The 13,834-nt window shown below is 41.4% G+C and overlaps 1 protein-coding gene across 1 annotated transcript in view; it reads left to right on the top strand.

Moving 5' to 3' along the window:
* krtcap2 (keratinocyte associated protein 2) overlaps positions 1-13,834 on the top strand; it is a 202,087-nt gene that overhangs the window by 32,333 nt on the left and 155,920 nt on the right. The window contains exon 2 of the mRNA XM_043710253.2: positions 12,058-12,212. Coding sequence (XP_043566188.1) covers positions 12,058-12,212 — 155 coding nt within the window. The remainder of the gene's footprint in view (positions 1-12,057; positions 12,213-13,834) is intronic.

Raw genomic sequence — 13,834 nt, 5'->3', positions numbered from 1 at the left:
CATCTCAACTTCTGCAAAAATGGCAGATCATTTGTCATCATAAGAAACATGACAGTACATCTTAACTTCTCTAGGAACGGTAATTAATGAAGGATACTGCTGTGTCTAGTTTGTGCCATTAATCACATAAAGATGTGCTCCTTCAAGTGGTCTTCAAGTTTGATGACAGACCTACCTTAAATGTTACCCTAATAAGGTTGTTTAGGGAAGGAAATCTGCTGTCTTTACCTGGTGTGGCCCACATGTTACTCCCAACTCAGGGCATTGTGAATGAGTCTTGGTTGCCCTCTGGGTAATTAGGGGCAGGAAATAAATGCTGACTTAGCTAGGAGCATCCAATCCCATAAAGAAGAAAATAATGCTCAGCTATTAGCTCTGTAGAACGTGAACAAGTGTAAGGTGATATTTTTGGAGCACATAGGAAATGCAATCCTCCAAACCTGGAGTAATCAATTCATCATTGGCTTAAATAGTGTCTGATGCAGGCATTTGCAAAAAAAAAATGACGTTTGGAGAATTTTTTGCTCAATATAGATACTTTCATGCCAAACATCAATGAGAAATGATACTGAAATGCCTACAATCCCGACTGAGCATTCTCTAAAATAGTTTTGTGGGGGTTTATCATCTGTGTTAGTATACAAATGTATAAGTTGTATATCTTGCAAATAATATAGAAGCCACTCACATAGAAAGAGACTCCTTCACAATGCAGACTGATTAAGCTCATTGATGAACTGCATATCTTTTTGGAATGATTCCACTTCAAACATAAGTTAAACTATTTTTCTTCAACATTGTGAATTGACGGGTACCTTGAATTTGAGTACATTCTTAAGTATATCTGACTATGATGAATGGTCTGGTATTTCTGATTGAATTTATATTTTTCAATCATCAAGCCTTTTTTGGCCCAAAATATTTTTCAATAATAGTTACTGCTGTATCAAACATAGATTTGTCTTCAATGAGCTGTGTGAAAATTTGTTGACTTACAATATCAAGATAATGTGCAAGTACAATCATCTTCTGGGTTGTTGCTATATCTGTACGGGGTAAAAACAATGACTGCAGATGCTGGAAACCAGATTCTGGATTAATGGTGCTGGAAGAGCACAGCAGTTCAGGCAGCATCCGAGGAGCAGTAAAATCAACGTTCCGGGCAAAAACCCTTCATCAGGAATAAAGGCAGAGAGCCTGAAGCGTGGAGAGATAAGCTAGAGGAGGGTAGGGATGGGGAGAAAGTAGCATAGAGTACAATAGGTGAGTGGGAGAGGGGATGAAGGTGATAGGTCGGGGGGGAGGTGGAGTGGATAGGTTGAAAAGAAGATAGGCAGGTAAGACAAGTCATGGGAACAGTGCTGAGCTGGAAGTTTGGAACTAGGGTGAGGTGGGGGAAGGGGAAATGAGGAAATTGTTGAAGTCCACATTGATGCCCTGGGGTTGAAGTGTTCCGAGGCGGAAGATGAGGCATTCTTCCTCCAGGCGTCTGGTGGTGAGGGACCAGCGGTGAAGGAGGCCCAGGACCTCCATGTCCTCGGCAGAGTGGGAGGGGGAGTTGAAATGTTGGGCCACAGGGCGGTGTGGTTGATTGGTGCGGGTGTCCCGGAGATGTTCCCTATAGCGCTCTGCTAGGAGGTGTCCAGTCTCCCCAATGTAGAGGAGACTGCAACGGGAGCAACGGATACAATAAATGATATTAGTAGATGTGCAAGTAAAACTTTGATGGATGTGGAAGCATCCTTTAGGGCCTTGGATGGAGGTGTGGGCGCAGGTTTTGCAGTTCCTGCGGTGGCAGGGGAAGGTGCCAGTTCTTTAGAGACCGCAATTTCCCTTCCCATGTGGTTAAAGTTGCCCTCCAACGCATCTCGTCCACACCCCACCCCTCCAACCGTAACAAGGACAGAACGCCCCTGGTGCTCATCTTCCACCTTACCAACCTTCGCATAAACCAAATCATCCACCGACATTTCCACCACCTCCAAAAAGACCCCACCACCAGGGATATATTTCCCTCCCCACCCCTTTCCACCTTCCGCAAAGACCGTTCCCTCCGTGACTACCTGGTCAGGTCCATGCCCCCCCCCTACAACCCACCCTCCCATCCTGGCACCTTCCCCTGCCACTACAGGAACTGCAAAACCTGTGCCCACACTTCCTCCCTCACCTCCATCCAAGGCCCTAAAGGAGCCTTCCACATCCATCAAAAGTTTTACCTGCACATCCACTAATATCATTTATTGTATCCGTTGCTCCCGATGCGGTCTCCTCTACATTGGGGAGCCTGGACGCCTCCAAGCAGAGCGCTTGAGGGAACATCTCCGGGATACCCGCACCAATCAACCACACCGCCCTGTGGCCCAACATTTCAACTCCCCCTCCCACTCTGCCGAGGACATGGAGGTCCTGGGCCTCCTTCACCGCCGCTCCCTCACCACCAGACGCCTGGAACACTCTTCCGCCTCGGAACACTTCAACCCCAGGGCATCAATGTGGACTTCAACAATTTCCTCATTTCCCCTTCCCCCACCTCACCCTAGTTCCAAACTTCCAGCTCAGCACTGTTCCCATGACTTGTCCTACCTGCCTATCTTCTTTTCCACCTATCCACTCCACCCTCCCCCCGCCCCCAAACTATCACCTTCATCTCCTCCCCCATTCACCTATTGTACTCTATGCTACTTTCTCCCCACCCTCACCCTCTTCTAGCTTATCTCTCCACGCTTCAGGCTCTCTGCCTTTATTCCTGATGAAGGGCTTTTGCCCAAAACGTCGATTTTACTGCTCCTCGGATGCTGCCTGAACTGCTGTGCTCTTTCAGCACCATTACTCCAGAAGCTACATCTGTACTGTCCATCCACTAGTGAATAAATAGGTGTTAAAGATCGAACTCTATGAATCCCACAGCATGGGTGGAACTTTCAGCAAAGAAAAGAGAGGTCCTGGATCCAACAAATTTACTCTAATCTCTATCTCATTGTTAATTGTTTTATATTGTTTCTTTTATTTAAGAGATACTTCAGAGATATGCATGGCTCTATGTATGCAGGAGCTCTATTTACAAGTGTCTTTATCAAAATTGCTTGCTTCGTCTCAGTTTGATTTCTATTTCTCTGTGTAATTACACTGAGGCTTGGCTAATAGCACACACAGAAAAGAGTCAACAGACTCATAATTAGAGACTGAAAAATTGAAAACTGTAGTAGCAAGCTTGTCATAAAAAAGATAACTTGCCATTCACATCATATTGAAAATTCCAGTGTATTAGTGTTTCAAATATATCATAGAATTGCAAAAGCAATTTTCCTCCGCTGGAAATTTACAGCACCTTGGTGAACTGGCTGGGTGCTTTTTCCCATTGAAATAAAAGGAAGAGAATTTTTAACTGGGGCAATTGGAAGCAAGGTGCTAATGTCACTGCAGAAGGATATATTGGTAGGTGAGAAGGTAGATCCCCACATCTTTGGTTTTCTGACCAAAGACAGGTCCTTGGCAATTGTTCACTGAACTATGGTGAAGTGCAGTTTTTTTTATGATGTGTAGGCAAGGAGGAAGATAAGTCTCCCTCAGTCAGCATGGGGATCAAACTCTGTGCTGTTGGCATTAACCTAATCTATACCACTAGCTGTCTAGCCAACTGAGTGATCACCCTCCTTTGAATTGGATATACATACCAAAGTTTATTACACAACTGACAATTACAGATTTTGGCGGATGGGAGAACGGTCATGAGAGCCTTAGAATAGTTTGATGTACAAGGGATAAAAGGAATACAGGGATGGAGGTGTTTATTAGCAGGCTATGGGCTGTGATAGGAATGGAGTTATTGATATTGTTGAAAGGGAGATAGGTGTGCTTTGTGACAGTGAGGATTTTAGTTAGATCCTAAGTTTAGAACTGAACAGGATTTTGAGATTATGAACAGCTTCACTCAGACTGAGATATTGGAAGAAATTGATGGTAAGGCTCTGGAGGTTTTGGCTGAGCCAAAGATGGTAATTTACCAGTCTTATCAAAGTTAAACTAAGGAAGCTACATTCCACCCAAACTGGATGCCTAGAAAACAGTTGATATATGTAAGTGGTCTAGGGATTCAGGGAGTATGTGAACAGGTAGAGTTGAGTGTTGTTTGTTTGCATGAGAAAGCTATCTTTATAATTGTGGTTGAATATTACAAACAGAAGAGTACAGAATTTTAGGTGACAAAAGAAATAAGTGTAGATTCTAAGATGAATTCACGTGTCCTTTCTAAGATCCAGTAGCTATAAGTGGTAATAAGGAGAAGACAGTTACACAGAGCTGGGCCATACAGTATTAGAGAATGATTTGTGGTCAATTATATCAAAGGCTGCAGAAAGATGAAAGAGGAAGGATATTGCATCATTGTGACAATCATGGAGAATGTTGTGTATGATTTTGTTCAAGGCTGTTGTACCATTGCTCTTTCTCTCAGTACTTACGTCTTGGTGATTGAAGAGATAGACTGTAGGGTCGATTATTCCTCAAGATTCTATTGCCTTGTATCTTCCAGCCATTTGTGATGCAAAAAGATTTTTAACTAAAAAGTTAGGATGAAGGACAATGGGAGGAAACCAGCTGTAGTAAATTCTGGCCCATTGTGTTCGAGTGACACAATACTCTTGTTTTCAAAGGGAAAAAAACTTTTGGCAGACAAATTCATTGTACCTTTAATTCAGCACTAAGTATTTGTTGCATTTCAAAGAAATACATCTGTTATTAGGTTGGAATATACAACAAGCGAAATACACAAAGTAATTTCATAGTCCTTTCTCATGCTCCTTTCTGCTGTTATAAACCAACGGTTCTGTGCTACATAGCTTTAGAATGATTCTGGTTTACTGCCATAGCACAAGTGAACCATAGAAATACAGCAGACCCTCTTTAGAGTAAATATCATCTCTAATCTTGGATCACTAGAAGATAAGCTTTTTAAATTGAGTTGTGTGAGATGTACATTATCTTATGACAGTATCAAGCAAAACTAATCTGTGTGAGTCTGTGAGAAATACAGAAGAATATTAATAATTGGAGCAGATGGAGGCTTGCTTGCCACTCAACAAGATTGTGTCTAATCTTTTACTTCAGCGATACCATTCTGTAAATTCCTCATAACCTTTCATTCCTTTAGTAGCCAAAAACCTGTGTCAACCTCTGTCATGAATATACTGAACACTTGAGCATCCAGAACCCTACAGTATCGAGAACTCCAAAGATTCAGATCTTCTGATGGTAGAGATTTCTCATTTCAGTCCAAACTGATCAATCTCTATTCAGAGATTTGAATCTTAGTTCGAGACTTTAAAGGTTGGAATACCATTCTTTCAGTCTCTCTACCCTGTCAAGTTTCTGAAGGATATTATATGTTTTATTGTGATTGCTGTTCATTCTTGTAGTCTCTAAGAAATGCAAGTCTAGTCTACTCAATCCATCGTCATAGGGCAATCACCTCAACTCAGAAATTAGTATAGTGAATATTCATTGCACCACCTCCTAGACAAGTATATCCCTTTGTAAAAAAGCCAAAACTGTACACTCTACTCCAGGTGTGGTCCCATCAGGGCCCTATGCAACAGCAGTAGATCAATTCTTAACTAAAATCACTTTGTAATAAATTGTTTGTTGTTCAAATTGTTCACTGGTCCTGCATGTTAATAAAGTGCAAAACACAGAGCCACTTTCGAAAATTCTGAGGAAGAGAAGGAAAAAAATGAGGAGGAGGCAGAAGAAAAGTAAAGAGGGTGTTGGATCATATAGATTGCTGTCCAAGACATCCAGGATGCTGTGATTATTACAAGATTCAGTCAGTTTTCATTAGTTCACCCATTTGACCATCCTACGCCAAAGCCACTTCTTTTTCACACCCTTGTTATGATGTTGAAGGCGTGTACTGTACTTTTAAGAGAGACTGAATGCTTACAAGCACGTGTCATATGACAAGCTAGTAATCTCAGTGTATACTGGAAAATTGAAAAAAAGGAACATTTTGCTGAGAAATAGATATCTGAGTTGGTTGCTGTTTTGACAACAATTCAAATTTAATCAATCAGTTTAAATTATATCCCAGGATACTAAAACCCAATTGAATTTGAATTTATTGTTTTTACCAACCTCAAACTAATGAGACGATCTGATGTTTGGGGTATAAAAAAGCAGGCATTTTGTAAGTCAGACAGAGTAACTGCTATTGAGAAAGACAGCCATTCAAAACACTTTCTATCAAAGGTACCTTTCTCATATGAAACACCTTTGCAGAATGAATCCTTAGAAGAGTGTAAAGGCAGTAGGATTTCAGAGGGAAATCAGGAGGGCAAAAAGGGGACATGAGATAACTTTGGCAAATAGAGTTAAGGAGAATCCAAAGGGATTTTACAAATACATTAAGGACAAAATGGTAACTAGGGAGAGAATAGGGCCCCTCAAAGATCAGCAAGGCAGCCTTTGGTGTGGAGTCGCAGGAGATGGGGGAAAATATTTTGCATCAGGGTTTACTGTGGAAAAGGACATGGAAGATACAGAATGTAGGAAAATAGATGGTGACATCTTGAAAAATGTCCATGTTACAGAGGAGGAAGTGCTGGATGTCGTGAAATACATAAAGGTGGATAAATCCCCAGGACCTGATCAAGTGTACCCCAGGACTCTGTGGGAAGCTAGGGAACTTTGCTGTGATATTTGTATCATCGATAGTCACAGGTAAGGTACTGGAAGACTGGAGGTTAGCTAATGTGGTGCCACTGTTTAAGAAGGGTGGTAAGGACAAGCCAGGGAACTATAGACCAGTGAGCCTGACGTCGGTGGTGAGCAAGTTGTTGGAAGGAATCCTGAGGGACAGGATATACATGTATTTGGAAAGGCAAAGACTGATTAGGGATAGTCAACGTGGCTTTGTGCATGGAAAATCATGTCTCACAAACTTGATTGAGTTTTTTGAAGAAGTAACAAAGATGATTGATGAGGGCAGAGCGGTAGATGAGATCTTATGGATTTCAGTAAGGCATTCGACAAGGTTCCACATGGGAGACTGGTTAGTAAGGTTAGATCTCATGGAATACAGCCAGAACTAGCCATTTGGATACAGAACTGGCTCAAAGATAGAAAGCAAAGGGTGGTGATGGAGGGTTGTTTTTCAGACTGGAGGCCTGTGACCAGTGGAGTGTCACAACGATTGGTGCTGGGTCCTCTACTTTTCATCATTTATATAAATTATTTGGATGTGAGCATAAGAGGTATAACTAATAAGTTTGTAGGTGACACCAAAATTGGATGTGTAGTGGACAGTGAAGAAGATTATTTCATATGACAACGGGATATTGATCAGATGGGCCAATGGGCTGAGAAATGGCAGTTGGAGTTTAATTTAAATAAATGTGAGTGCTGCATTTTGAGAAAGCAAATCTTAGCAGGACTTATATACTTAATGGTAGGGTCCTGGGGAGTGTTACTGAACAAAGAGGCATTGGAATACAGGTTCATAGCTCCTTGAAAGTGGATTTGGAGGTAAATATGATAGTGAAGAAGGCACTTGGTATGCTTTCTTGTATTGGCAAGAGTTTTGAGTATAGGAGGTTATGTTGTGGCTGTACAGGACATTGGTTAGGCCACTTTTGGAATATTGCATACAATTCTGGTCTCCTTCCTATCAGAAAGATATTGTGAAACTTGAAAGGGTTCAGAAAAGATTTACAAGGATGTTGCCAGGATTGGAGGATTTGAGCTAAAGGGAGAGATTGAATAGGCTGGGGCTGTTTTCCCTGGAGTGTCGGAAACTGAAGGGTGACCTTATAGAGGTTTATAAAATCATGAGGGGCGTGGATAGGATAAATAGACAAAGTCTTTTCCCTGGGGTGGGGGAGTCCTGAACTAGAGGGCATGGGTTTAGGGTGAGAGGGGAAAGATATAAAAGAGACGTAAGGGGCAACATTTTCATGCAGAGGGTGGTATGTGTATGGAATGAGCTACCAGAGGAAGTGGTGGAGGCTGGTACAATTGTATGTTTAAATGCCATCTGGATGGGTATATGAATAGGAAGAGTTTGGAGGGCCGGGTGATGATAGGTGGGACTAGATTGGGTTGGGATATCTGGTTAGCATGGATAAGTTGGACTGAAGGATCTGTTTGACTCTGACTCTCTGACTCTATGACTAAAAGACAGAAGATGACCCAGGGAGATTTTCAGCTGAAACAATAAAGACACCAGAGGTGACAGCAGCTGTATGGTTTTGAAATTAAGTTGATGTAATCTTACTACATGTTTTTAGTGGAACAGTACATTATTATATAGTTGGAGACAGGTAACAAGCAGTTAAGAGAAAGGGGCTTAGAACTGTGAATAGTTTTTGTTTAATATTCACTTTTATAGTTAAGGAATAAATTGATATTATTTCCTTTAAATAGTGGAATTTGGGAATTCTCTGTCACTCATAGTTTATCAGATTACAAGGCGAGGTGAGCTTGTCTGGGTGTTAGGTTTAATTTACAGAAGGGTTCACTGCCGTGTCGTAACAGCCTCTCATAATTGAATAACTGGAAAGGTCATTTACCAGCCATCTGTGAAAAATGAACAGGATGGCAAGTTAACACAAAACGATATTCATCTGATTCATGTGAAGAAAAAAGACACCTAGGTCTTGGTGGACAAGGTACAATTTCAAACCTTGCAGTTGATACATAACTTGAAAGCATGTGAACTGTGAGGTGGGTAGTGTAGTATTTGAAAAGGATATAGGCAAATTGATGGAGTGTGTAGACAGGTGGCAGATGAAATTTAATTGTATATCCATATACAATCTATATTGTATATGGATACAATATGAAAAACAGTACAGTTCTAAAAGGTCTTTAGGAGCAGAGGGAGCTGGGTATATATTTGCATAAAATTCCTGAAGACGGGCTTATGTCCGAAACGTCGATTCTCCTGCTCCTTGGATGCTGCCTGACCTGCTGCGCTTTTCCAGCAACACATTTTTCAGCCCTGATCTCCAGCATCTGCAGTCCTCACTTTCTCCTATATATTTGCATAAGTTCATTTCAGGTGACAGGACTGGTTGAGAGAGTGGGTTCATAAAATATATACCATACTCCCCTTTATTAATAGCAGCATGGAATATAAAAGCAAGGTGATCATGTTAATCTTGTGTAAATTTGGCCTCAGCTGTTGTGTGCAGTTCTGAGGGCTATACGTAGGAACGATATGAAGGCAATAGAGGGAGTGTTGAAAATATTTATGCAAATGATTTCTGAGAGGAGGAACTTCAGTTACTAAAATGGATTAGGGAAGTTGGGACTGTTTTTCTTCGAAGAGAGAAGACTGAGAATGAATCTGATGGAGAAATTATATCAGACGAACAGGGCATAGATTCAAAGTAATTGGCAAAGAAGCAATCAAGATGTGAGGAAAAACATTTCCATGCAGCAAGTGGTTACAGTCTGGAATTACTGCTTGACTGTATGGTAGAGGCAGGTTCAATTGAAGCTCTCTAAAGTGAATTAGATTATTATTAGAAAAGGAACAATGTGCAGGATTATGGGGAGAAGACAGGAAAGTGGCACAAACTGAAATGTTAATTCAGAGGATTTATGCAGACACAATAGACAGAAAGGTGTTCTGTTCTGTAACTGTCATTAATTGTGGGGTTCCAGCATTTCTGTTTTTAGTTAAGCTATAAGTTTGAATATTATATTCTCCCTTCTGCTCCTTTCTGTTGATGAAAAGGGAACCGTGAGTGCCTTTTCCCTCTCCCTGGAGGTGGTGAGAGAGGAATTGCGATAAGATAATAATTGGGCTGGTTGATCTTGGAGAGGACCTCACCCACTTCACATCACCTCACCAATTAAGTTATGGACAAGTAGGACCCATAAGACCTGCTCAATTCCAATTTAGACACTTAAGTGGTCAATTACTGGCCACTTTGGGGCCTCAGCCAGCCATCTCCCCAATCACCTGACTGTGGAGGGAAACCAAGGCAACCTACCTGCTGATTAGAGGAAAGACCTCCAATTATGCCAAGCTGGGCAATTGTAGACATGTAGTTGAGGGGGCAAAGGGTTGGTCTCAAAAAGCCTCACCTCTACCTTTGTTTCTGACCCCTGAGCAGACACTACCCACGACTACCATCATTTGAGAAGAATATAAAAGGTAATTACTTTCTCACCACTGTGGAATAGGCCTCGACTAGAAGACATTAGGATCCAGAAACTGCAAGCTTCTGATAGGCTGGGAGCTGCTGGCCAGTGTCCAAGCCCACAATTCATGGAGAAACTCAGTGAAGCTTGACTTTCAGCGCATATTGAGCTGATTGGCAAGCAATATAATAAGTTTTCTCAGCAGTGGGTATGGTGAGTTAGTCACTGATTAATACACTCTCCCCTATACTTTAGAAAAGGGGTAATACCACCCTTTGTTTTATTTTACTGTTGACATGGTGAAAGGTAAATATGCTGGTCTGTGTTCATTTCTGTGATTCACATCATCAAATAAATGATACCTTTGGACCCAGTGCACTGATTGCTGTGTTCGACTCAAGAGGCTCATTATCTCCCTTGTACCTGAACTGATTAATCACCTCTTTACGGCAGTGCAGATGTAGCTTAGGCATACGGAAATATGCAGGTTGCCCTATTCGCTCTGAACAAAGCTGGAACATATGGGAAGTGGCACAACTTAAGAACACATATATTCCCTACAGCTTGCCAGTGGTAAGATTGAAAAGAAATCTGGAAGCCTACTTTATTGTACTGTGGGGATTTCAAACCCTTTCAAAATAGCTTGAATAATAGAACTGTTCATTTCTTCAGTAAGCTGGTTACAATGTTTATATCTGGTTTATGTTATGACTGACTTTAGATAGAAATGAGCCATTTTTAAATGTGCATTAGAACATGTCAGACAGAGTGAACTCAGGATTCCTAATTCCAAACAGCTTGGAGCATTGTATATTGTTCCCACTTTGCCTTATCACAATATCAATAAGATAAGTTAAAAAGCATCAAAACTCCAATGTTTGAATGTAGATTATTAGCAGGGGAATGTAATATTTGGATATTAATATTCTGAGTCAATACTGTAACAGAAGATGGATGCTGTTGCCACTATTCTTTCTTCCAGGAGGGTGGCATAGTAGGGCTCCTCAGCTGGAGTTCATTTGCTCCAGATGCTTTTCTCTTTCCCTCTCTTTTTTCTTTTTGTATTTTATTTCCTTCTTTCTTCTGGCGAGGCCCTGAACTCTTGGCCTCAGCACAGAGTTGGACTCTTGGTCTCAATGCAGACCCAGTGTGGTGATCTCTCAGTCCAGTGTGGCAATCAATCTGCTCAGCATAGTGGCCTGTCAGCCTGCCGTGGCTGTCTCCCGCCCCATTGTGGCTATCTTCCAGCCTGGCATGGCTGTCTCCTGGCCTGGTGTGGCTGTCTCATTGCCTGGCATGGTGGTCTCTTGGCACAGTGTCCTGTCTCCCAACCTGGTGTGGCGATTTCCTGGCACAGCGTAATAGTCTCTTGGTGGCTTGGCCTGGCAGTCCCTTGGCAGCCCAATGTGGTGGTCGTTAGGTCTCAGCGTGGATTTTCTCCCTCGAGATGATTCCAGAATGGTCTCCCAGCCTCGAGAGCCTTGAGGGGAAGCCCAGCATGGTCTGGAGTCAAGGCCCAGTGCAGACTAAAGACTAGGTGGTGGCATGGACTGGATTGGAAAGACAGTCATTTTGAACTATTTAATAACTTTTCTAATTTATTCCTATAATCTGTAATACTGGGCTTTTTATTTCTTTATTTTTCTGATTTTGTTTTCCTAAGAATTTGTTCTTACGAATCTGTTCCTATGTACCTTTCTACTTGAGATGGTGCGTGAGTGGCAACTTGTAAAGATTTCGCTGTACTCATTTGGGTACATGTGAAATAAAGCTAATTCTAATTGTAATTCTACTAATATTTGCTTTATCACAATGATAAAACCTGTGATTTACTTTATGGTCATAATTTTGTACTTCAAATTAATTTTTGTGACCTATTTCTGTTTAATTTTATGTTTTTGTGATTACTCACAGGTAAACGAACTGCAGTCTCATTTGTCCTGTCCTCCTTGCTCTCAATTCTCATTTACTCGGCTCTGGGAATATACAAAGAAAACCTGGTAAATGACAAAGGAATGATTCTCTGCTCTGGCTTTGTGACATCATATTTGTTTATTTTTTCACTGACTGTATCCTTTTTTATTGGTTAGACTAGTTCAAAATACTAATAATTTAGAGAAATTATATAATTAATAGAGCTTGTTTAAAAAAATCAGTCAATTTTAAAATAGCTTTTTTCACCCAAACGCACAAAAGTCTAGCTGATGCAATCAATAGATTGAGCTGAATATGTTTGTATGACGTTCTTCTAGCTGCTATTTTAAGACTTTTTTTTATTCTTGGATGGGATGTGGGAGTCACTGAGTGGGCATTTATTGCTCATCCCTAGTTGCCCTTGAGAAGGTGGTGTTGAGCTGCCTTCATGAATGCTCCAATCCATTTGGTAATCCCCATATGGTAATTGTTTGATCTTAAGTGAGTTACTGATTCTCCTAAAATATAGGACAGGTGGACCTTACGCAAATGTATCAAGTTTGTACGTTAAAGTTGAGAACAGTCATTTCTCAGCTCATTCATTTCTCAGTAAACCAGCAAAGATGTAACATTGCAAACTTTCTTCTGTAGCCTCCAGACATTTAAACATATCTCTTTGACCACACTTTGATCATCTGCCCTATTATCTTGTCAAGTGTTAAATTTCGCTTTTTATTGATTCTATGTGGAGCTTTGGAATATTTTATTATATTATTGAATTGAATTGAATTTATTGTCATGTGTACTGAGGCACAGTGAAAAACTTTATTTTGCGAGCAATGAAAGCAGATCACAGAGTTAAGTAGTATAGGTAAGTAAATAATAGGTAAATAGTGACAAAACAAAAATGCAGGTACAGGCAAATGCCAAGAGTTTGTGAGACTATTCGGTATTCTAACAAAAGGAGGGTAGAAACTGTTTCAAAACCGGCTGGTGCATGTGTTCAGGCTTCTGTACCTTCTCCCTGATGGTAGAGGTTGTAGAAAAACATTGCCAGGGTGGGATGGATCTTTGAGAATGCTGGCAGCCTTTCCTTGACAGTGGGCCTGGTAGATGGATTCTATAGATGGGAGGTTGGCCTTTGTGCTTGTCCAGGCCGAGTTCACCACTCTCTGTAACAGTCTTGAATGGTACACTTATCATGCCAGGTAGTGATACATCCAAACAGAATGCTCTCGATGGTGCACCTATAAAAGTTGGCAAGGGTATTCGCTGTCATGCCATTTTTCCTCAGCTGTCTGAGGAAGAAGAGATGTTGTTGGATCTTTGTAACCAGTGCATCCACATGAAGAGTCCAAGAAAGCTTGTTGTTGATGACCACTTCCAGGAGCTTGACACTCTCTACTTGTTCCACCTCTGTGCTGTTAATGGGAGAGGGGCATGAATAACATCCCACTGAAATCAATAATGAGTTCCTTGGTTTCGGCGGCATTGAGAGCTAGGTTGTTCTCAGTGCACCATTTTTCCAGGTCTTCCACCTCCCGTCTGTAGTCTGTTTCATTGCCATCTGAGATTCAACTGACTATGGTGATGTCATCAGTGAACTTGTCTGGTATTTGGCGACACAGTCATGGGTATACAGCGAGTACAGTAGGCGGCTGAAGATGCACCCCTGGGGGGGGGGCTCCAGTATTGAGTATTAGTGAGGATGAAATATTGTCCCCAATCTTCACTGACTGTGACCTGTGGGTCAGGAAACTGAGGATCCAGTTGCAGA

The sequence above is a fragment of the Chiloscyllium plagiosum genome, unplaced genomic scaffold, assembly GCF_037043375.1.
Source record: "Chiloscyllium plagiosum isolate Xiang-an unplaced genomic scaffold, Cpla_swu_hap1 HiC_scaffold_2, whole genome shotgun sequence".
Taxonomy (NCBI): domain Eukaryota; kingdom Metazoa; phylum Chordata; class Chondrichthyes; order Orectolobiformes; family Hemiscylliidae; genus Chiloscyllium; species Chiloscyllium plagiosum.
This window is presented reverse-complemented; position numbering and strand designations above follow the sequence as displayed.